Raw genomic sequence first — 25,612 nt, 5'->3', positions numbered from 1 at the left:
GATTTAATGGTTTAATGCTTCAGTCACAGTGACGTTGAAAGAGCAGCTGTCACGAACCTCTTTCATTTCTTTATGGAGATCCTCGTTGGCACTGCTCTGTAACACCGCTTGCAAATAGCATTGGTGCATCTTTAGCTTGTCCTTCGTTGTTTACTTCAAACCCGAAGTACCTCCAAACAGCACTTCTGCTGTTTTCTTTATCCACAAGCACAAGTTGCGGAGGCTCTGCATTTGCCATATTCAGCTTAAATGTTTGTTTACAAACTGAAGACGGCTCTGTGAGGGGGAGGGCTGGACTCGGAGGAGGCGGAGGGGCAAGCGTGCTCTGAACAGAGTGTCAACAACTTGCGCTAGAACACTCGCCAGCTGGTACCGATACTGCAGAAAGTATGCATCGGTATTTCGGGAAATGAGTATCGAAACCATTTTAAATATTCAGTATCGATATGTATCGCTACTTCGATATTTTTGCCAACACTAGAAAGGACCATAGGCAATGCACTCCACCGCCATGATCTCTGTGCGCGCTCAGCCCGCAAGACTCCACTACTAAAGAAAAGACATGTTGAAGCTTGTTTAAAGTTTGCCAAACAACATTTGGACAAGCCAGTGAACTACTGGTAGCATGTACTCTGGTCAGATGAGACCAAAATGTTGCTTTCTGGCTGTCACACAACACACCATGTTTGGAGGAGAAATGACACTGCACATTTAACACTGCCCGAATAACACTATACCAACAGTGAAGTTTGGAGGTGGAAGTATCATGGTGTGGGGCTGCTTCTCCTCTTGTGGTACTGGCAGACTTCATATCATTGAAGGAACAATGAATGGAGCCATGTACAGAGAGATTATTGAGAGGAACCTGCTGCCATCCACCAGAATGCTGAGGATGACACGTGGGTGGGACCTTCCAGCAGGACAACGATCCAAAGCATACAGCAAAGGAAACTCGCAGTTGATTTCAGAGAAAGAAAATCAACTTGTTGGAATGGCCCAGTCAATCACCTGACTTAAACCCAATTGAACATTTGTGGAAGCATCTGAAGATCCAGATTCACAAGAGGCCCCCCGCAATCTTCAAGATTTAAAGACTATCTGTGTAGAGGAATGGGCCAAAATCACACCTAAATACTGCAGGTGATTAGTTACATCATACAGAAAGCGTCCTTGAAGCTATCATTACAAACAAAGGCTTCTCCACTAAGTATTGAATTAATTTCAGTTAGTGTGTTCAATACTTGTCATTCCACTTTATTACACATAACTTTATTTATGTATGGACTTTAATGTTTAGATTTTGTCTGGATTCCCTGGTGAATAAAGTCTGGTGAATAAAGTCTGGTGAAAATCTCACTTGAATGGCCAAATATATTTACAGGACAAAATGCTGATGTGTTATTTCCCCCATTGTATAAGGTACATGTACTTTACAGTGAAATGCTTGGTTCTGTATGAGCCCCTGAGAATGTGCTTCATACAGTAAAAAAGTAAGTTACTTGGGTACCGTAATTCCTCTAATAGTAACCGGTATTCAATTAAAAACCGGGTCTCTATTAATGACCGGGTGCGCTGTTGAGCTAAGCAATTATAAGCCGGCCTCCTAATACAAGCCGGGTTTCATGTATATTAGAGTTATTGTTGTTATATGCTGGCCTGGCTGTGCAGTAAATACCATATAATGGTATGGTGTTAATGTTTACCAAGAGAGTAAGCCTACCTCAGAATTGTATAAAATGAAGTTATTATTATTATTATACCAGTATTGTGATTGCACTCTTTTACTTTATTTAACTTTTTTTGACAACCTGTAATTGCAGTTTACTACCGTATTTCATACAGTACTTGCTTGGTTTCAATAAATGAACCCAGTACATTTTACTGGGTTCAAACTGACACAAAATGTTGATTTATTCATTATGATCTGTTTGAAAATTAGAAATATAGGCCTCTCTCTTATACATGCCTCCTCCTAATACAAGCCTGGGTTGAAACAAATACAAGCCGGGGTTACTATTAGAGGAATTACGGTATGTACTTTTAGGTGAATTTTCGGAAAATATGGCTAGGGATTAACAGATTAAATTAGAAGGGTGTTAACGTAATCGTGTGTTTGCAGAAAAAAACTAACAAGCTTTGCCAAACGAAAGGGGACATTGGACCTCATTCACTAACATTCTCGTAATATTCCTCGTAAATAACCTTGTAAGAAGTTCGTAAGAGGAAACCTACGATAGTCCTCCCTGGATTCCTGAACGTGTGGAGAGGTGGTTGTAAATTGCCAAAATTATCACTACTGAATGAAGAACGTCACTCATTCTTAAACTAAAAGCGCTTTCTCGTACACCTGAATTTGCATACAGAAACGCTTGCTAGCTCCTTTTATAAGGGCACGTGCAAACTGATTCTGAACTGAACAGCTCCTTATACAGGAAGGCTAAACATTGCATCTGGGCTGTGCTGATCCCCGTATTCAACAGGTAGCGCAGAAGCGATTTGCGACTGATCAAAATTAGATTAAATTCAAATGTATTGTCATTATACAGCACAAGTTTATTGGCGCGTTGTTGCCAATAAACTATAGATTTATAATTAGGGATGTCCCGATCACGTTTTTTTGCTCCCGATCCGATCCCGATCATGTGATTTTGAGTATCTACCGATACCGATATTTCCCGATCCGATAAAAAAAAATTAACAATTTTTATTTTTTTATTTATTTATTTTTATTCAACAAACATGACCATGTTCACGTCTTAAACTCATACTGAGGCCTTAGTTTTGGTTTTAAATTGCATATCATCATTCATTTATTTATTGTCACACAGAGCAGAAGAATTTTGCCAAAACAAACCAATAGTATTCAGCTGCAGAACGGCAGACCAGCCACACTCTCAGACCCAAACGCATTTCCTTTGATTTAATTATACATCAAATGATTTATGTCAAGGATTGCAATGCCTCGCTTGAATGAAGTTAACTTTTCACCTGGATAACGTCAACATTCAGGGTGAATGTAATGTGAGAAATTGGGATACATTTTCTTTTTTTATTTGGGTCTGAGAGTGTGTCTGGTCTGCCGTTCTGCAGCTGGATACTATTGGTTTGTTTTGGCAAAATTCTTCTGCTCTGTGTGACAATAAATAAATGAATGATGATATGCAATTTAAAACAAACTAAGGCCTCAGTATGAGTTTAAGACGTGAACATGGTCATGTTAGTTGAATAAATATATATTCCCGATTTTTTTTATTTATTTTTTTGCCGATCCCGATCTTCAGAAAATCGGAATCGGATCGGGACATCCCTATTTATAATATATATTATTAAATATATAGCCTACATGAAAGGAATGGGGTGTGCTGAGCAGGGTTTCCGTTAGAATTTTTTTTTGCAGGTCTGAGTGTCCGGTAGATTTCAATCTACCGGACAAATGGGATAAATTCCGGTCAGAGTTTATTGAGCTTAAAAACAATTGATAGGCCTATATAAAGAATGACATCATCAAGGCATTTATAACATTTTAACTTAAAACTAGGCTACTTTTGCGTATACAGTCATTAATATATTCTAAATAAAATAAGTCCCTCGAGACTTCGTGCTGCTGCCGACTTGAGGTGTTGGTGGGCAGTCTGCCCGACATTAAACAGCAGTCTGTTATAATCACATTTTTATGAGCTAACGAATTCCGTTATGTTGGACATTTGTATTAATTATATCAAGCGAAGAACTGAGAAATTTGGCAGAGAGAGACGGCAACATTATCGTGGGTTTGCGTGATGACTCCACCTCCCAACGACTTGGTGCTGGTCATAATGTCCTGTGAAAATAATTCCCTCTAAGCACAATTTGATTATTTGAATTGTATTAAAATAGACTAAAATTAAATGGCCTATGCGATGAACGAAACAATCATTACATTTGTTTCATCGTTGCTTCACCAAGCAGCCGGTCTAATAATGACACCGCTGTGTCAGCGCGAGCTGGCTGTTGTTAGATTTACGTGAAGCATGGAGCTGCAGACCGACAGAGCAGCGGTGTTTTTAGGTCCGGTCGGGTCTGGGCTCAGCAGCGCCGCCCACCCAACAGCTGAATTGCCAATGGCTGGATTGGAGTACTGCATTCTGTGGGGCTGCAGATGGATGCTTCTCACAAATCTAGGAGCAGCAAGCTCGCGCTGACACAGCGGTGTCATTATTAGACCGGCTGCTTGGTGAAGCAACGATGAAACAAATGTAATGATTGTTTCGTTCATCGCATAGGCTATTTAATTTTAGTCTATTTTAATACAATTCAAATAATCTAATTGTGTTTAGAGGGAATTATTTTCACCAGACATTATGACCGGAGAGATTAAATATGTCGGACTTCAACAGATTTTGCCGGTCAAATACCGGTAATTACCGGCTAACGGAAACGCTGGTGCTGAGAGCAGAATGTAGATGTGTCCATTCTATTCCCCTTTAGTTATCTGCACGATTTAGTTTAGTTCTTATTTATTCACTGTCATTTACCTTGTTTGTAGGGCTTTTATTTATTTAATTTTTATTCTCAAAGACGCTAATAGTGACCGGTTATCAAACCGTAGCCTGGTCTCCAACAGTAACCAGGGCATGTTGTCTGCACATGTAAATAAAGGTCAGGCGATGGTAATGGGAAGATTCTTAGCATTGGGGAATACAGATACCATTGTTCAGCCTGGTATCGGCCCGATATCTGATACCGGTATTGCAACCATAATTACCAGACAAATGTTTCTCTAGGTCACTTGTTTTACCTTCTCCTCGCCCCTCATCATCCTCACCTCCTCTCCCCTTCCTCCCTTCTCAACCATACCCCCAGGGCTCCAGCCCAGAGAGGAGAGACTCCTTCAGGAGCAGAAGGAGAGACCGCTCCGATCCAGGGAGGGGAGACTCCTTCAGGCGCAGGAGAAGAACCAGCTCCTCTGGATCCTCTACTTGCTCCCACAGGAGAGAAGAGAATGCCAGAAGGGTACTGTAGATGATAAGTGTGGCGGAGAAAGAGGGGGATAGCTTTAGAAATGAGATGAGGAGAATATGGAGGAGCGTGATGGCTTGCAGGTTAGAGAAAGAGGGGTCCCTCTGTACATCTACAAGTGACACTGATCGCATGGCATCACTACAGCAGATGATAAAGACACTGATCACATGGCATCACTACAGCAGATGATAAAGACACTGATCACATAGCATCACGACAGCAGATGATAAAGACACTGATCACATAGCATCACGACAGCAGATGATAAAGACACTGATCACATGGCATCACTACAGCAGATGATAAAGACACTGATCACATGGCATCACTACAGCAGATGATAAAGACACTGATCGCATAGCATCACTACAGCAGATGATAAAGCAGTTCCAGGGTAATGCATTTACTGAATCCTTTTTTCAATAGACCCTGAGTCATCAACCTTTATTTATTCTCGAAATTACAATTGAGGTCACCCTCATTTTCAATGTAGTCGAGACTTTACAGACACTTCAATGCACACATTTTTACAATATAACAATAATAAATATTAACTATCTACATACTACTCTCAGTCCAGAGTGCACCACAGCAACTAGTATTAAAAAAAATGAACATAGGCATAAAATCAGCACACAAAGACGTCTGGGTGGCGCAGCGGAGATTGCGCTCATCACCAATGCAAGAGACTCCGGTCTCGAATCCGGGTGTCAGCATTGCCTCCGTCTTGGGCCAGCCGTCATACTAACTCATTGGCAGAGTTAGCGGGTAGAAGTCGATGGGTGGTAATCTGGACGTTGTGGACAGCGACTCCTACAGGTCGGTTGGGGGACGCCTGCACAGCAGAGACGAGAAATGGCAAGGGTAGTGTGCGCCTCCCACACGTTACACCTCGCCAATGAGAGTCCGCACTGGCAGGGGAAAAGATGTGACAGGCTGCCTCCTTGTGTACCGGAGGGGACACGTGATGCAAGGCTTCTATCCTCCCTACAGCCGACCAGTGGGAGGCATATGCGAGCAACGTTCAAGACAGGGGAGGGGAGAATTGGAAACACGAAATTGGGATGGGAGAAAAATAGAAAATAAGGAGAAAAAGTGGATAAAAAAAGAATCGGCACACAAATTGACAAAATAAATAATTGCATAAACTTCAGACATAAGAATAGGTATAAAAGACAATAAAAGTAGTGCAATGTAGACGTGCAGATTTAAGAATAGGCATAAAATAAGTACAAAAGTACAGTGTTGCTCGAAGGCATGTGAATCCCCCCGGAAACAGTCAGTCCCCCGAACAGCTCACACATCAATCCCTACCACATCCCCATCCAAGATACACCCCCCGATAAAGCACGCCATGACTGAAGGAAAACACAAACAGCCCGCGCGCCACTCACACCGCCATGCACGGCGATGGGAATGTCAACCCCACTGGCCGCTCCATCTACCCCGGTGCCCCCGCCACCACAAGGAAAACCAGCGAACACCACGCCCCCACCCCCAAACTCCACAGAGGAATGACAGTCACAAGATCATTTCAAAGTATGTCCCCACCTATTCTACCTTGCCTCTCCTTACACCTTTTCATCTCCTCCACCTCTCCCTTTCCAGAGATCCAGTTCCAGAGGCCGCCATGGCGAGCGATCCCATAGCCCACGCAGGAGCAGACACGAGGAGAGCCCACCAGCCAGGAGGAGGAGAAGAGAGGTAGATGACACGTGTGGAGGAGAAAGAGGGGATGGCTTTTAGGAATGAGATGAGAAGGAGAGAACGGAGAAGCAGAGTGGTCTGGAGGTTAAAGAAAGAGGGCTCTCTGTACTTATACGGAGTGACACTGATCACATAGCGAACAGGGTTTCTGTCAGCTGGTATGTACTGGCCAATGGCCATTTAGAATTTCAATTGGCTGGCAAATATAAAAATTAAAATAAAGGAAAATAATATTTTTCAAAATATATATAAGTAGAGGCAGTAATGTTACCTGTGAAGAAAATGGAACTTTCAGTGAAGCGATAAGTATGAATTACACAGGATGAGCTACACTATGCTCAGGTACGGTAATGTTGTCAGTATTAACACTTTGGCTGCCATGGGTTAAATTCATTATCAACCGTAGGTTGCCGGCTCTATTTGTCTATAGAGAAAGTCCCCTTCTTTGCAGGGCTATAACTTTTTAAATTCTATTGCTACATTGCCATTATTAGGGCCCATTCAAAGTCCTATATGTATTGTTCATTGTGTAGCAACGTTAAACTTTTTCATTCACATATTCATAGTAAAGTATGGTCTAATGTATAAGTATGTTTTCATCTCTTTCTGCAGCTTTCTCCAGAACGTGATCTATAGCCCCAAATACATTATATTGATGATGCAATACAGTTTTATGGCAATCAGCGCGATATAAAAAATTCCAACTAGACGTACTTCTAGAAGTTACTACACGTCATCTGATGTTGACCGGATGGGCTAGGGGGCGTTTATAATTCCGTGGGCAGCGTTATACCAATCATCTAATGTGGGTCAAATGTTGATAATAGCAGTTAGTATCGAAGACGGTAACTTTACACGCTAAAACTCACCCCAGTCTCCGCGCGCCGTTGGGCGATCATCGTAGAGTAGAAATTTTATCATTATGGGATGTAGATTTACGCGGTCCATCTCCAGCTTGTATAATGGTATATACGTCCAAATCATGTTGTTTATCGAGTTATTGGCAATCGATCGCTGTGTATTGTGACGAGCTAGAATGCCGGGACCTATAGCGAGTGCCCGGAAGTAATACGGCCGCCCAGCACAACCTCTATGGCACTTCCTGTTAAGCGATTGCGCCGATCGGCCACCAGATGGCGCTCCTGAACCGCCAGAGAGCTCAGTGGGTCCTCCTGGTGGATCTCAGGCCAGCGGAGGGGACATATGAATCCGATCCCAGATTTTTGAAATATTGATATCAAAGACGCTGTAAAGCGTCTTCGGCAACTTGAGCATGGCCGGGAATGACGTGTTTAAGCGTTTCCCGGCACCCAAAGTGTTAACGTGAGATTGTCCGAAGCCAAGGAGTCGTCTGCCAACAAAGTTACACCAGAGAACTAAAGTATTCACAACGTGGATCACCATTCAATGTTATTGTACTGAATACTTCCCCTAACCATGTTTTCATGTATTTCTTTACGACCGCACGTGTATTACATGGTATGGCCCTTACGTTTTACATTTGGCCGGTAAATTAGAATCTTACATTGGCCGGCCAAAAGAATGACTAGCAGAAACCCGTATACCCATAGCAACTCAAGACTCATGTCTAGCTATCTTAACCTCATCTGGGGTTGGGTACCGAACTTGGTACTTTTACCTGGGTACCGACCGAATTACATCAGTACTACCGAGTACCGATTCATGCTAGATCAATCGGTACCACATTTCGGTACCTTTACATAGTATAAGAGTGTAATATGCTAGACAAGAGGGAGCCTTTTCCACAAATATATATATTACTGTCCCATCTCTTGGGTCTTTGGAAAGACCAGACGAGGTCAGAGGAGTTCGAAGTGACTTTAAATGAGGTTGCCTTTCATGTTTAAATAAAGGTTTGACATGAGATTGTATTTACTGTGAATGGTCAGATATTTACAAACACAATGTATACTAAATGTTGAAATTGAGTGTTTTGTACTTATTTTACAACTGAAATTTAATGTTTTGTTATTACAGAGAGAGTTAAGTACCGAAAAAAAGATACCGTTTGGTACCGAATTCCAGGAACTGGTACTGGTAACGGTATCTGTTCAAATGTGAACAGTACCTGACCCTAACCTCATCCCCAGGCAACTGTATGCTATGCGAACATTGAGCCCTACACAAGAGAATAAGCTAGCTAGCTAATGGTACAGATAATGCTAGCAATGTCTATGGACCTCAAGGGCACTATTGCCTTTGGTTCAGGCAACACTGAACTTACCTACAACCGGAGAAAGAACCAATGAGGAAAGCAGCACCAGACCCTGAATCACTAAATTATTTTAAAGCAGGGATTACTTTAGTAAGGAAGTTTGGAGATTCAGGGTGTGGGTCCAGGCAATCCTTCCCTGTCCCCACCAACCATTTTACCTGACCTCTCCTTACCTTATCATCGCGATGAGGTGACAGTGGCTCAGGAGGTAGAGCAGTCGTCTGGTAATCCGGAGGTTCCCGGTTCGATTCTCGCTCTTCCCGGGCAGTGGGTCGAAGTGTCCTTGAGCAAGACACTTAACCCCTAATTGCTCCCGATGTGCAGGTTGGCACCTTGCATGGTTGCCTCTGCCATCGGTGTGTGAATGTGTAAAATGTGAGGAACAAATTGTAAAGAGCTTTGGATAAAAGCTGTTATATAAATACACCATTGGCATTTACCATTACCTCTCTTTCCTCCCCTCTCAATCCCACCTCCAGGACTCGGGTTCCAGAGGCCATCAAGGTGAGCGCTCCAGCCCAGGGAGGAGAGACTCCTCCAGGCGCAGAAGGAGAGCCGGCTCCTCTGGATCCTCTCCTAGCCCACATAGGAGCAGGCACGACGAGAGCCCCACAGCTAGGAGGAGAGGAGAGGTAAACGATAGGTGGAAAAAAGAGAGGGGGATGGCTGGAAATGGCATGGAAATGGAGGAGCTGGCCTGGCAGTTCTGTAGCGGGAAGGTCATGGGTTTGATTCCCTCCACAGCCAATGTGTACATTCCTGTCGAAAGTGTCCTTCATGGGCGTTATAATCAGCTGACCCTGTGGCGCCAAAAGTCCTAAACTCTCTTCAATACATTTCGAAACCAAATAATGCATAAACACCAGATTACACGCTGAACAGCCACTCCCTCTCTATCCATTTGGCTCACTTGGTATTGGGACATGATCACAATCATGGACATTTCGTGGAACGGTACACAACTCTGCTGATTGCATTCACAATATGTCTTGCATTGTCTGTTGTAACAGGCATTGTGCCTCTCCAATTTCCATTCTGACACGGTCTCCTTCAGCTCCTCTGCTTTTCTGCTGTTCATAAATGTTTGCATAATGTGACTTTAATTTTCCACTCCGGGGTGATGAAGTGGGCAGTCACTGTTAAATAGCTCTCTGTAACCGTAGATGTCCACCCATCTGTAGTGAGAGCGATATCTGAAGCCGCCCTTGGATGAGTTGTGGACAACTGCAGCTTGTGTTTGTTTATAAAGGCCTGGTATGACTTGCTGGCTGAAATGCGGATGAGGGAGCTTTGTAGTTCAATCACTTTCAACATATCTTTAAAACCGCCATTCTCTACAATCGAGTAGGGTCGGAGATCCATTGCGATAAAAACACCTACTTTATGGCATTTGTTATTCTTTATTTCTGGTCTGAATTAGCAGAATCACCTATTGTGCTGTGGGTTTTTGTCTTTGTTGCCATATTATTCGAAGATACTCAGAGTTATCCTTAGTAATCTTACATAACTTTTTATTAAAAAAAGGGCGACTACGTGGCGTAGTGGGCAAGGCGCTCACCACGAATGCGGAGACGCTGGGCTCGCCTGTTCGAGCCCAGCGCTCCACATTGCTTTCAGTTTAGCTGGTCGTTCATACTAATACACATTGGCCGTATTAGGGGGTGGGAAACTGATGGGTGGGGATCTGGCGTTGTGGACAGCGACTCCTACAGGTCGGTTGGTGCGCCTGCACAGTAGAATCAGGAAGTGTCGGGGGCAGCGCAGGGCTCTACAGTGCGACCATATTGCTCGCATATGCCCCTAAAAATATGTGCGTGCGAACATGCAAAATCAAGTACTCGCACGGCGTGCAAGAGGGGCCAGCGAGTGCAGAGTACAGCCTCTCATTCGTCCTTTTTTTTCTCCGCTGCGAGAATCGTTAAAAACTACAAGTCCCACAGTTCACAGCCGCATAAACGTTCCAATCACAGTAGTTTCCTGTGGTCACGCGACTGGAAACCGAAAGTAATGATCAGCGGCTGCGTCACTGTCTGAGTCAAACAATAATACAGCCATGTCGAAGCCCATTCATTTTTATTTTGCGCGAAAGATACCGGAGAATGAGAAGTCAGGCGAGGCAGCTCATGTTACAGAGGTGATGGTTAACGTTAACCAAGATACTGACGCTAGCCAGCATGCTAGCGAAGTTGGCCAAGCTAGCGAGGCTACACCCACTGTAGCACCCAATGTAGCCACTGTAGCTAGCGAAGCTACACCCACTGGAGCCGGAGGGAAGACATACAAATTTAATGTGAATTGGCTAAACATTTCCCCATGGCTAGAGTTCGAAAACAATGTCATGTTTTGTAAATATTGCAAAGTAGGATCGATGCATTGCGATGCATTGTTACACCCCTACAACTGGCCCACTGTGTATGTGTGTACAGCTAACTTGGCTAGCGTTATCAACCGCAGAGGTGGGCAATGGGTCCAGCTGTAGCGCCGGACGGCCAGAGTGCAAGCGGTGTGGCAATAGGGTCTAGCTGCATCGCCGGACAGCCAGAGTGCAACGGTGTGACGTCGTAATTGGCAGAATCGACTGTCAATCAATGGTCTACCTGACACGCAAACTACTGTACTGGAGGTGTACAGTATTTCAATAGGCAACCCTGAAAGGATTATTTTTCTAAAAGAGCAACACTAGCTCCCCCCTCTACTGATGGCCCTGGTTGTAAAGCCAGTGTCTCCTTTTTGTTCAATATCACTGCCTTTCTTATTAGGCCTAGTTGTTGGCTACAACTTTGCCATAGTAGGCATTAATCACTTAATTAATAGTTCAAATGTCTGTCCCATTCCCGTTTGCACACGCAGATGATACACACACACAGTGGGCCAGTGACTTTGGTGGTATGTGCTATTGCACAGATGTGTCCCGTTTGCACATGCACGCACAGTACAAATATACATTTATTTTTGAAAAAAAAAATAAACTCTGTTACTTGACATATTTTCACTGTGCTCCTAAATATTTTTGGGTGCTCCTAAATTTCTTTGTGTGCTCCTAAATTTTTTCATTTAGGAGCACCTGTGCCCCTAGTGAAAAAGGTTAGCGTAGAGCCCTGCAGCGTGAGCCTCCCACGCGTTACTCCTCGCCACTGAGAGATCGAGCTGCGCAGGTGAAAAGATGCGACTGCTGTTACCTCAAGTACCGGAGGGGACTTGTGCTATGTATGACTTAGTCCACATTGCAGCCGGCTTGTGGGAGGCAAGAAACAGCGTTCGTGACAGGGGAGGGTTGAATTGGATGATACGAAATTGGGATGGGAGAAAATATAGAAAATGGGAGAAAAAGTGGATAAAAAAAAAGTTTTATTAAAAAAATTATCAGATTCTCATCCTCAACTCCTCACTCTTTCCTCCCCTTTCAACCCCACCCCCAGGGCTCCGGTTCCAGAGGCCGCCACGGTGAGCACTCCAGGGGCAGAAGGAGAGCCAGCTCCAGCCCAGAGAGGAGAGACTCCATCAGGGGCGACAAGAGCCCCACAGCTAGTAGGAGCAGAGAGGAGAACACCAGAGAGGTAACTTACAAGTCATCTTTCTGTCATCTTCTGCAAGTTACCAAAGATGTTTCAAAATAACTGGAGAAACGCACCGTGGCTCCCTCCTCCCTCTCAACATGAGCTGAACTGTTTAGGCCCCAGGGGAGGGGCAGAGCGCACTGCTATGAGGGGAAAATGTTTATGTTCCCGCCACAAAACAAGACATTTTATCTTCCACTATTCTTCCCTCTTACCAATGTTAATTGATTGATACAAAAAATCTGAATAAAAATATCTTCTCTCCCCAGGGTACAGGCGTTGCAACAGATGATTTCAAAGAGGACAAACTCGACCTCCCCTCTGACATGGATGATTTAAACTGGGAAGAGTTGGTCACTGTAGATGAGGTTGGGGATGAGGGTGACAAGTCCTCCCGCCTTCCTGAGGCCCGTAATTGCGCCAAGCACCTCCTGACAAATGCAGGGGCCACGGAGGTAATAACTGGGCTTGAGGGAGGTGCCCAGAGAGACTCTGCTTCACAGGGGACAGGCGTCCAGAGCGGTGCTTCTCCTTCACTTGAGCCTGGCGCTGCAGAAGACGACCTCAAAATAGATGTAAAAAAACCTACAGAATACGGTGATGAAAAACCTGAATGTGACGAGGCTCAAGAGGAAAATTATGAAATCCTTAATTCAGGGGATGACCAAGAGGGCACAACAATCAAAGAGGACCACCTTGTGGACCAGGAAACTACAGAGTCAGAGAGACGAATGGAAACACCAGTCAAACAACTACAGGTGCCAGAGAAAGACGGAGTAAAGGGAACAAACCAAGCCCAGAGAGACTCACCTCCTCAAGGGAAGGAATCCCAGGGTGGTGCCTCTCCTTCACTTGAGCCTGGTGCTACAGAAGACAACCTCAAGACAGACGCCAAGTCACAACAAGAGAAGAGCACCAAAGCTGCCCGTAAAACTCCTGCTAAAAAGTCGAAGTCAGTACGGTCCATCACCCGGAAACGTCCAACCCGCTCATCTGCTACTGTTGCATCAACTGATACAACCTCTGAAACAACAGTCAACGAGGAAGTAACGGATGACACTGCCACATCTCAACTAATGGAAGAAGTTGTTACTGAGCAGGTGTCTGAAGCAGCACTAATCACAGAGGGTGTAGTGGCAACGTCTGACCACAAGGTGTCAGCAGAAGTTTCCAAAGTGAAAACTGCCAAGGCAGAAATGGAAGCATCAGTCACACAACCACAAGTACCAGAGAAAGAGGGTGTAGAGGGAACAAACCAAGCCCAGAGAGACTCACCTCTTCAAGGGAAGGACGGCCAGATTGGTGCCTCTCCCTCACTTGATCCTGGTGCTACAGAAGATGACCGTAAAACAGACCCCAAGACGCAAGGAAAGAAGAGGACGAAAGCTGCCCGTAAAACTCCTGCTAAAAAGTCACAGCCGGTACTATCTACCACCCAGAGACGCACTACCCGCTATTCTGCTACTGTCAATGAAAAACTTGAAGAGGGTCAGGAGGAAAATGACGAGATCCTTGATTAATTGGATGACCAAGAGGGGACTGCAACCAAAGAGGGCCACCTTGTGGACCAAGATGGCAGCTCTGAAGAACAACTTGCTGAATCCCAGGAACTAAAGCATAACTACAAAAGATGGAACAGCTAAAAAGATGAGAAACCATCAAAGAAGAGTGACACTCCTGTTAAAGATTCTGAGACTGGAAAAGGGGAAACATCAAGGAAAGTGGCAAACGGGTAAAGAATACAACAAAATAGCAACGAGGAGCAGAACCATTATAGACGTACTTACTAAATAATAATAAATTACATTTATATAGTGCTTGTCTAGAACTGTCGTAGAACTAAAGAGGAAGAGGAGAATATCGGTAGATTATTTGGAGGATTGACCATTGATGATGATTTTACTTCTATGAAAGAGAGAAATTGTGGAAGAGCCACCAGTGGAAGAGGATACAGCTGCTTTAAAAGAGCCACCAGAGGAAGAGGATACAGCTGCTGTAAAATAGCCACCAGAGGAAGAGGATACAGCTGCTGTAAAAGAGCCACCAGAGGAAGAGGATACAGCTGCTGTAAAATAGCCACCAGAGGAAGAGGATACAGCTGCTGTAAAAGAGCCACCAGAGGAAGAGGATACAGCTGCTGTAAAAGAGCCACCAGATGAAGACGATACAGCTGCTGTAAAAGAGCCACAAGAGGAAGAGGATACAGCTGCTGTAAAAGAGCCACCAGAGGAAGAGGATACAGCTGCTGTAAAAGAGCCACCAGAGAAAGAGGATACAGCTGCTATAAAATAGCCACCAGAGGAAGAGGATACAGCTGCTTTAAAAGAGCCATCAGAGAAAGAGGATACAGCTGCTGTAAAAGAGCCACCAGATGAAGACGATACAGCTGCTGTAAAAGAGCCACCAGAGGAAGAGGATACAGCTGCTGTAAAAGAGCCACCAGAGGAAGAGGATACAGCTGCTGTAAAATAGCCACCAGAGGAAGAGGATACAGCTGCTGTAAAAGAGCCACCAGATGAAGACGATACAGCTGCTGTAAAATAGCCACCAGAGGAAGAGGATACAGCTGCTGTAAAAGAGCCACCAGATGAAGACGATACAGCTGCTGTAAAAGAGCCACCAGAGATTCTGAGTCGGGAAGGAAAGAAACACCTCGGAGGATGGAATGGCTGAATTCATATCACATTTTGGATTCTGTGGATGAGCCAACTGTTTATTATCTGCCTGAAGAAGGGTCTGAGAGGAATGGAAAAACAGAACATCTAAGAAAGACGATGCAACTTTTTAAAGAGGACAAACCATCAAAGAACAGCGACACACATCTGAACCACAACAAGGAGGGATGGACAGTTGGAGGGAGATCTTCTGATTGAGATTGTAGTGGAGGAGGAGGGAGGGGCAGGACCGAGCGTCACAGCCATTCCCACCCAGCCAGGAGGACGAATCAGACGATGCCTTCAAACCTGAGGTCAGGAAGTGCTTTTGTTATCATCCATGTTCTCACTGGTTTAGTTTCTGTTATCATGCATGTTCTCACTGGTTTAGTTTCTGTTTTTCTGTTATCATCCATGTTCTCACTGGTTTAGTTTCTGTTATCATCCATGTTCTCACTGGTTTAGTTTCTGTTATCATGCATGTTCTCACTGGTTTAGTTTCTGTTTTTCTGTTATCATCCATGTTCTCACTGGTTTAGTTTCTGTTATCATCCATGTTCTCACTGGTTTAGTTTCTGTTATCATCCATGTTCTCACTGGTTTAGTTTCTGTTATCATCCATGTTCTCACTGGTTTAGTTTCTATTATCATCCATGTTCTCACTGGTTTAGTTTCTGTTATCATCCATGTTCTCACTAGTTTAGTTTGTTATCATCCATGTTCTCACTGGTTTAGTTGCCTGTTTGCCTTTATCTCCATTATCTTACTTTTCTTACTATCCTTCAGACACAATTTATTACATTTTGGGATGTAGAGGCGCCCTTAATTTAAAGCCCTACACACACGTATGCACACTTTTCAATAGCCTATACAGATTTTAATTCAGATTTAATAGCTAACAGTAAGGAGATTTTCTCTGCTAATTGATTAGTTAATTCAAATAAACATGAAACCAGACCACGTGAGCGGATCGGCGCGGCCGAGAAATCCGCTCTTCGCTCTTTAAAGCTTGGTCCGCTCCGCTAATCACTCATGTTGACCCCGCCCCCAAGTCGCTCTCCGCTCGCTCCCCGCTCACCTTGAATCGAGCGCTCCCCGCGCCAGATCGCTCGGCAGTTTTTTTTCTTCTTTTTTTGGAGCATGGTGTAAATGAGCTCAAACTACAACAGTCTACACCCCCTGGGCCCCTTAACAATTGTTTGTATTGAGCCGCATTGTAATTGTAGCCATTCTGCAATGTTAAATAACGTTGTTTATCCATTCACTATCTCTATTAAGCGATGATAGGCTAGCCGAGCCACAATGCTATGGTCGCTGCCATTAACGTTAGCATGTAAGCTAACGTCAACAACAATGGCGTCGATATACTTTTTCTAACTGGAGTGAGTGTGGGCGTCTCTACAGTGACAAAGCCTGAACGAACAGCCTATCACAGGTTCACCCTTCTCATTGGTTGAAAATGGCCTTCATGTTTGTACATCGCCATCTGTTGCTTTGGCATTGTACTGCATGTATATATTACATCAGTGTTAAACCACTGTGAGCGGCCTGGAGTGGATTGGAGCGGAGGAGAACTCTCGCTCCGGACGTCGCGCCGACTCATTTTAAAACCCACTCCTCGCTCACGTCAAAACCGGCCGCTCCGCGCCCCGCGCCGCTCACGCTCCGATCCGCTCACATGCACTGCATGAAACACAAACATCCCTGACGCTCTTCTCTTCTCCTTTCAGAAATATTACCAGAAGCTTCAAGAACAAACGGGAAGTTCCTGTCAAGGCGTCGCCTCCAAATGACCACTGACTCCGCCCACTTACAGTATTGCTCTGATGTGTTAAAATGAGTATTAAGCCCTTTTCAGACATGCACTCGGGACAATGCCCTGAGAACCTGGTGCAGGCGGTGCCTGGAGTTGTCTTTTCAGACGCGCTCGGACACATGGAAATACTGCGCTTGGTTTAGGCGAGGGAATGAAATTGAAGAAAATTAAGATAACGCCGATGTACATTTTATCCACAACCCATGCATTTTCATTTTACAATCAGTGGAAATGGCATCTGGGCACAACATCATTGTCTATGGAACATGGTTAGTTTATATTAATCAATTCGTCCACTTGCTCGCTCGTGAATATTGCGAACACTGGTCCGCTTGTGTTCGGACATGGGGACTGCTTGTAATTACGCAGACTTAGGACTAGGGCGCTGAGAGGGTTAACAATGCGTGGAAGAGCTGCCGCGGTATCGCTGTTACATCATGCCCACCGCAGAGTTTAGCTGAATACCGCATCACAGCTGTTTTTTATAATAATAAGAAGAAGAAGAAGAAGAAGAAGAAGAAGAAGAAGAAGAAGAAGAAGAAGAAAGGGTCGGGTGGGGGGGGGGGGGACCGCCGGGCGCTACCACCCCCTGCTGCGTCTTCTTCACTTTGCTATCCGTATGTATTTCATGGAAGCAGGTTGAATCCTTGACCCTAATGTTGGAATGAAAATCATCAGCTCTGTTTAATCCCCTTTGAGAGGAGCCCCAATGTCTCCTGCTTTCCACAAACACCTGCTGTCCTACAACAGCACAACAAGTTGTTTAAAAAGGTTGTCCTTTGTCCATTTAAACCAGCTGTGCTTTTAATCAAGCCTGAAGTCTTCTTACCAAGCTGCTGTGGGATGGGGGCACTGGTTGTCAGTTTGAGCTTTTACACCAGAGGTTCTGTGCCGAGCTCCTTGAGGTGTGATACCCTGACGTGATCATTCACACAGGGGCCTTACTTATTTTTTGTAAACCACCCAACACTGGTCTTGGCTGCATCCCTAAACGCTATAGAGTATAGACTGTAGGGCTGGGAGGTATGCATTGTATGAAGGTATACCGTTATGGTTCCATGCACTAGTCATCCATCATATATGCATATTAATAAAAGAAAATTCCTTGCAATAGCATTAAAATAAAGTTAAAAGGGAACTTTTTCAGTGTTTAGCATTGTTTCCTAGCTATGTGGACTTATATTAATATGATCTATGTCTCTGATTCTCATATTGGCACATTCTTCCAATTCTCCTCTCACAATATTCACCCTCACTGAACTGAGTCATCTGAAAATGTGCTGATTTGTGATGTCAGAGAGACTCGGCTGCATAATAATGTGGCCCTATGTGGCATCAGGCCACACAGTGGTTGGAGCCCAGGCTCAAAACGGCTTAAGATCTTGAGGTAGAAAAATGCTGTTTTTGAGTACTTGATTAGAAATACAAAACAATGAATTAAAAAAAGAAAAGAAAATTACAGAGGTGTTCCATAAATTCACAGGAATTGTGTAAAAGTGCCCAAATAGTGAAAGAAATAGTAAAATAGTTCCCCTTTAAAGAAAATAGATTTTTTTATTTTATTTTTACGAAATGGCACCATCACAATTAAGCTGTAAAGACATTAAAAACTTGCACCGTCAAATACCAGTATACCTTGGAAACAAAGAAACGCATAGTGATATATTTTGTCCATATCGCCCAGACCCAGTAGACTATGTTCTTATGCCGAGAACCTGACCTGGGAATCTGATCCCTATTCATTGCTACTCTTTAGCCCTTTTTCTTCAGTTTGTTACTTACATTTATCGTACTATGTTAACACTTTGGATGCCACGCCATGTTTTCCTTTGTACCCCCTTGATGCCCAAACCCACTCCAATGTTAACTTAATATCGCCTAATCTATGTTTTAAATTATGTCTGTGTCTAATCTGCCCGTCGCTTATCAAAAACTCATTTTCCACTCAACATTGTCAAGGCAGATTGTTTTTTTATCGCTTCATTTCCGTTTGATAGCATTTTGAAAATCACTTGTTTTCGCGGAAAAAACAACCCTATGATGATAATCGTCTTTTACTGGAATATTCCAGAATGTTGTCATTTGTCGGCCTATTTATGAATCGTTTTCAAATAAACACTAGATGATCGATCGATAGTATATGTGTGCGCACGCACGCTCGTGCCGCGCGCTGATAATCTGCTCTTATTTCCTGATGGCTTTTACAGTGAAACAGCAATATAGTGGAAACGCTTATATCTCCGTGAAAACGAGTCTGATTATCCTAAGACTGATAACATAGATTCCTTACCTGACATCAGATGGTATCCAAATGGTTTATTCCAATTTCCGATCGCCATTCGAAAAAATCGATAATTGTATTGATCCATCATGTGTACAGTAGAACACATATTCGCCGTTACATCAGTGAGAAGTAAAATGTGGAGTCAGAAATCCGTTCTCATTGAGTCCACTCCAAAAGGGTGATTTACCATCTGGGAGACGATAGGGGGCGCTTATTTCACATCTGAGTGCCGGGGGTGCCTGGATATCCAACGGTAGGCTCGCTTGATGCAATATGATTTCAGAACGCTAATAATAATTTTTTTTTAAACGAGAAATCTCGTGATGGGCATTCAACGGTCGGGGGGGTAAACCAGAGAAATCTCGGGTGTGGCATCCAAAGTGTTAAAGGGAAAATCCACCTTTAAAATTTTAATTTGCATCTTATCCCCATTAAAAGGTATGAGCTCAGAAGATTCAAGAGTTTATTCATCACATACATACCAGGGCATACAGTGAAATGCGGTTGGCCATGCCCGCTACGATTTGTGCAAAAATACAATAGTAATAAAATAAGTAGAATAGACATGATAAAATAGACATATTAATAAATCACTTAAAGGCACTGGGTCCTATGTACACTACTATACAATATACAGTGAAGTGATGTTGAAAATGTATCTTGATGAAAATAAAGGGTACTGCTCATTAGAAGTTATGTAGAGTTCTAGAATTCTGAGGGGAAATAGTGTGGGGGGGTGTGTGCAGTGTCAGGTATTCTGTGATGTCATTGAGGCAACAAGTGGAACGGTGACATGGACTGAATAGGAGACTGACTTGGGTTACAGCTCTGACCTGTTGGAAACATCTGAAGTCACTGAGTTGGGCTGATAAGATAAGATAAGATATTCCTTTATTAATCCCCTTAGGGAAATTCCAGCAACACACGCATACAGCACATCGTCTCATTAATAATTATAACAATCACAATCATTACATTTTTACAGTAACAATGGCACAGCATAAATTCAAACAGACATGTACATTTGTTGACACATGTCATCTACAGAATGCCTGAGACGCCATATGTGATAGTCAGGCTGCATCAACAACAGGGTAGTTAAACAAAGTGTCGTTGCGCCAGGTGGGGGAGGGAGGGATGGATGGACAGGCGGGGGTCGGGAGACAGTCTTAGGATCCACTCCTACAACAGGCATACGTGGCAGCCGTCCAGGTCAGTCCTTACAGCGCTCGGCGTAAACACGTGAGGGGAGGAGGTCTGGGGGTGGGGGGGGGGGGAGTGTCGAGGCCAGATCTGGAGGGGGGAGGTGAGGTATTGGGGAGGGAGGCGCCGCATTCCAGTTGTTATCTCGTCTGACTCCCTTCTTCGAGGCCGCGAGACAGGCAGACCTTGGCATCCCACAGTTTCACACAGACTTGAGAGTGGGGGGGGGGGGGGGGGGGGTGCAAGTAGGAGACAATGACCCCTAAAAGCACCGTTCTTGACTCAAATTCGATCCGTCGCGCTCTTAATGTCCTGCGCGACCCCCAGCAGGACTTGACCTCTCAACTGCTCGTCAGATGAATGGACAGCGAGTCGTTTAACAAGTTCCATGTTGGTTTTAATAAGATCCATGTGGGAGACTTCCAGTCTGGCCACAGCTGTCAGGCAGTGGTCCACACGGTTATCATCCTTTTGTTCGTCTCTTTTCCCGATTATTCTTGTACAAATCCAGATCCATATTGCGATCGCTCCCAAGCCGATCAGTAGGATTGTGATGATGTACACATCTTCAACATCCTCAATTTCAAGAGAATACAGGCATATTGATCGCCATTTATTCCAACTGTCAATCGCAAAGCCCGCTTGATATGTCCCGATTGGACACAGCGGATCAGCTGCGTTTTGCTTCCTTGAAGAGAAAATATCATCAATTGCTGCAAATGACCAGCTTACTAGTTGATCCATTGTAGTTGAGTAGGGAGCCAAGTCTGTTGAAAAGAGTAGAATCCACACCGTCAGGGAGGCAGTTAGGGCCGGCGATAGGAGTGACCTTGGAGGTCTAGGGAGAGGAAAGAAAAATGCGACTGCTCTCGGCAAGAGGGAGGAAGGAACATGATGAGAACATCCTCAACTGTGATGCATGAAATAGTGACATTGCAATCAATTGAGGTTAATAACCTTTTCCTTTACAATTATTGAATATGTAAAATTTAACAGATTATTCCAACTGTTCACTGTTGTGACTGAAGTTCTACTGTATATCTAAAACATTTAAAATTGGTTAACAATGAAGGTTTATCCTAAATTTACTTGGTGTTAACAAAGAACGTGAGACACGTTCTGTTGACTTAACGTGATAATGAGGTTTACGGTTTCTTGCTTCCCCCTGTTTTCCTGACCACATGCCTAGTGGAGTGTCGGCTGCCATCTTGTTTCAGTGACGTCCAATATGTTGACTGTTCATGCTGTACAGTTTGCTCTGTTCTGCTGTTGAAATCTGCATATGAAAATGTGTTTAATAATCCAGTTTGTAATTAGTTGATGTACACACAAATAAATAAACGTGTATTAATCTCGCATTAGATTTATTTTGAATGGATTGATCGATGGATGATTGTGTTCGATGTCGGATTATTTTGTTGACTACGTGACAGCTGAACAGAGATGTTGAGACAGGAGTCAAAGTTGGAATTTAAGTTGGTAATAGCCAATGATGGTTTACTTCTGAAGCACACGTAGAGACAATACAGGCCTGGACCCAGCCCGCGTGGAGCCTCATGCAGGAGCGCACCAAGGTGGCCTTCAACAGAAACAGACAAGGTTATACTTTTGTGAATAAAATTTTTAGAGAAGATGACTGACTGGTTGATGACTGAGGGCAAACAGGCTTGTTCTAAATATGGTCATGTTTGGAATATGTGAGCTTCCAGTCCATCTGCATGCCCACATCATCAGTCATTTGTGTTAGCTACACTTCATGCTCACCTGTGCTCCTGGTCTAGAGAGCCTCCGTAGACCGGTCTGTGACCTGGGGCCAAAGGCACCTGGCACAGGAAGGTCCTTAGGTCAAGCGATATACCGCTGACTCCAGATATATGTGTTGCGTGTATTTTCAATACAGCTTGTCTGGCTGGCTCCAAGGGGAGAGAGGGAGGGGGGAGGGACAGAGATCCTTTTGGCTTTGGGAATAATCCTTCAATTGCTAATGAGTTAAATAGGATTTAAAATGGGTATTTTTTTACAGTACACTGTAAACCCGCATGTTCAAAATAATCAATTAGTTTGAGTAGGTTATACTCAATATTCTATGAAAGTTCTACTGACTTGAATGTCTTGAGTTCGTGTGACGTGTTCTTATGTTTTGAGTAAATAAAACTCAGTTTTTGATTGACTTGGAACTATTCACTTATTAAGTAAGTATAATGTAAAAGCATAACTTAAGTACAACTTTATTAACAGATTGCAGAATGGGTATAGAGGTGTGAGAGGTGTTAGCTTTTTTCTTTTTTTTACTTTGACCAGTCAGCTGGTTCTTTTTAGCGTTTATCGCTTTTTTTTCTGGTCAAGCATGACCGACAGAAACAGGTTGAATGGGATATAGATCGGGGAAAGACACTGAGAAAATACGGCGAGTCCGGGAGTCGAACTCGTGTACCCCAGATCCGTGACGCGCACGGTTGTCCCCGACGCTGAAATAGCGCCGAGATACGCGGTGAGCTACTGGAGCTCCCCCTGAGGTGTTAGCTTTTTATGGGTTTTCTTGCTAATGTCCTGTCATGCCTCCTGTCTAGCGGATACGGTGACGCGTCATACAGGAGTCATACAGGAGTCACCAGCTCATACAGGAGTCATACAGGCATACATGCATATAGTTGCATATACCTGTGCCTGTAGCATGACACGGTTGGTATCTATGACCTGTGCCTGTATAGCATGACACTGTTGGTATCTATGACCTGTGCCTGTATGCTAGCATGACACGGTTGACATATGACCTGTGCCTGTATGCTAGCATGACACGGCTGGTATATATGGACTCCTCAGTCTCTAGTTTCATACCACTTCTTGCTAGCTTTAAATGTAATAAAAATGAGCCTGCTAGAGCCCATAATCAACCGGTAGGATATTGGCAGGATATCTGTAACATACACGCTGATACCATATATTGTGATAAGCCATCATTGGTTGGTTTGGCTCTAATTCAGATCACTGTCCATGTCTTAAACTCCATAACTCCACTTTTAGTGTTTGTCATTTTATTCCCTGAATGGATCATTTTCAGGGTTATCATGAAAAAACGACTAACCTTCTGTCTTTTATTATTATGCTACTAAGTAATGTCTATATGCACTCAAGACTGTAGCACTCAAGTTTGACACTGTTTAACAAACAATCTTACTTATACGCAGAGTTGTACCCTTCCTGCAGACTTGACAGAACTTGTAAGTCATTTTGGATAAAAGCAGCTAAATGACTAAATGTAAATGTCATGTATTTCAAAAATAGATATGAATATGAGACATTTCTTTCGTCTTTCTTTCATTCCTGATTTTTATTTTTATATTTTTTTTTAGTTGATACAAGATTGTTGGTTCCATATTCCAGCCCAGGTCTGTTTTCTTCAATATTAGGCCACTGGGTGTAGAGTGATTTTCCGAGTATTCAACTTTTTTACATTAATACAGAGAGAGAGAGAGAGAGAGAGAGAGAGAGACACAGACAGACAGACAGACAGACAGACAGAGATGTTAATAAAGTTATTATATTATATATTAAGTCCAATTATATTAAAGAATTCGTTTAGAGAATTAGCTCAGCTCTGAGAAGTGAGAAATAACGGCATGTGAAAATAATATTTCTGCAAGCAAGCAACAGGAAACCACTGTTGTGCGCAGCTGCGGAGGAATTCTGGGATGATACCTGCATACCCGCATGTCGTGAGATGCAGCAGCAGCACGTCAAGTTTCTTTCATATAGTGAGTATAAATATGTAAATTTGCCAATTTGCGGTTATCTGTGGTCATTTAATCTGTTCGGATATGCAATTTGTAGATGCAAATTGCGTGAGCTGCTAGCTCATCTTTTAATAGTTTAGAGTTAATTGCATGGCTGTTCAGTATGATTAAGCTAACTCGGTCTCCATTGTCTTCTTAAACAACTGCCTGCATGCATGCTGTGTGCAATTAAAACATGGCACACCGAAATGATGCATGGTTGTTTCATGCAAAATATTAAGAGTTCGATATTGGGTCAAGTGCAAGTGCGAGTTGAATAATAGGTAAAGATGGCGTCGCCCTCGTGCGTGCATGGTGCATGTCAAGCCGCATCTCCATTTTAGGTTTGTTTGCTAGTACATTCTGTCCTATTATCGGGTTTGAGGGAGATTAATTTGGTTATATTGGTTGAGTGTCATGCAGGCGTCGCGTCCTCATGGCATGCATGGTCGAAGCCACATATCTCCATTTCTTTGAGCTTGTAAATTGATGTTTGTAATAGATATATATTTTTGTACATGACAAAAGGAGGTTTGAGAGAGATGGAGGTTTGAGAGAGATGGAGATTAATTCACGCTCTCATTCATCTCCGCTCTCTCTCTCCCTCCCTCTCTCTCTATCTCCTCTCTCTCTCTATCTCCTCTCTCTCGCTCTCCTGCGCTCTCTCTCTATCTCCTTTCTCTCTCTCTCTCTCTCTCACTCTCTCCCTCCCGCTATCTCCCGCTCTCTCTCTCTCTCCTTCTGATTGATGGTTAAACATTCAAACTGTGAAAATGATGATCATGTTTTTGTAAGCTAATAGTATGAACTTGTTATATTGAGTTGTAAGTTATTCTGGTATATGTTTCATGGAGGTCTAAACGTTGTATTTTTTCCCTTGCCTTTCAGGTAGCAAGTGCTGCTGGGAAATATTCAAATGAGCCAAACAGTAAGCTGATTATTTGTAAATATAAAAACATATTTGTGAGATGGGACTGTATCGTTGAGACCAGAACATAGTTTATTAATCTGTTTCCACAGAGCTCAGTGTTTTTCATAGTTCCAATATGGTAGTCTGGCAGTGTAAATTGTGTGCAGCTTCTTTGACTTCTAGAATACAGTTATTTAAACACTACAGACTGCAACACAGCCACTTTTCCAGAGTCAGTCCTCTTCCATGCCTCTATACTGATTGTATCTGTAAATTTAAGACGCTAAATGCATTGAGTACTCATTTGTCAAGATATCATACTGCACAACTTAGCAGTAGACCAGAACAGAGTCAGAGCCCTGTGGTAATAAAATGCCCTTTGTGCGCATTTCGGGAACCCTTTTCTGAATCAATTTTCTTAAGTCATCTCAGAAAGCATTTAAAAAATAATGAAACAGTGACATGCCCATA

The 25,612-nt window shown here is 43.5% G+C and overlaps 1 protein-coding gene across 1 annotated transcript in view; it reads left to right on the top strand.

Annotated features, from left to right (window-relative positions):
* LOC311232015 (uncharacterized protein) overlaps positions 1 to 17,433 on the top strand; it is a 57,572-nt gene extending 40,139 nt beyond the window's left edge. The window contains exons 16-21 of the mRNA XM_084318678.1: positions 4,843 to 4,992; positions 6,610 to 6,705; positions 9,424 to 9,576; positions 12,364 to 12,501; positions 12,771 to 15,469; positions 16,886 to 17,433. Of these exons, the coding sequence (XP_084174804.1) occupies positions 4,843 to 4,992; positions 6,610 to 6,705; positions 9,424 to 9,576; positions 12,364 to 12,501; positions 12,771 to 14,021 (1,788 nt within the window). The 3' untranslated portion in view covers positions 14,022 to 15,469; positions 16,886 to 17,433. The remainder of the gene's footprint in view (positions 1 to 4,842; positions 4,993 to 6,609; positions 6,706 to 9,423; positions 9,577 to 12,363; positions 12,502 to 12,770; positions 15,470 to 16,885) is intronic.
* Positions 17,434 to 25,612: the final 8,179 nt, after the last annotated feature.

This window comes from Notolepis coatsorum, assembly GCF_963971535.1.
Source record: "Notolepis coatsorum genome assembly, chromosome: 1".
In the NCBI taxonomy this organism is placed as follows: Eukaryota; Metazoa; Chordata; class Actinopteri; order Aulopiformes; family Paralepididae; genus Notolepis; species Notolepis coatsorum.
The sequence above is the reverse complement of the archived record's forward strand: the minus strand, read 5'-3'. Positions and strand labels throughout refer to the sequence as shown.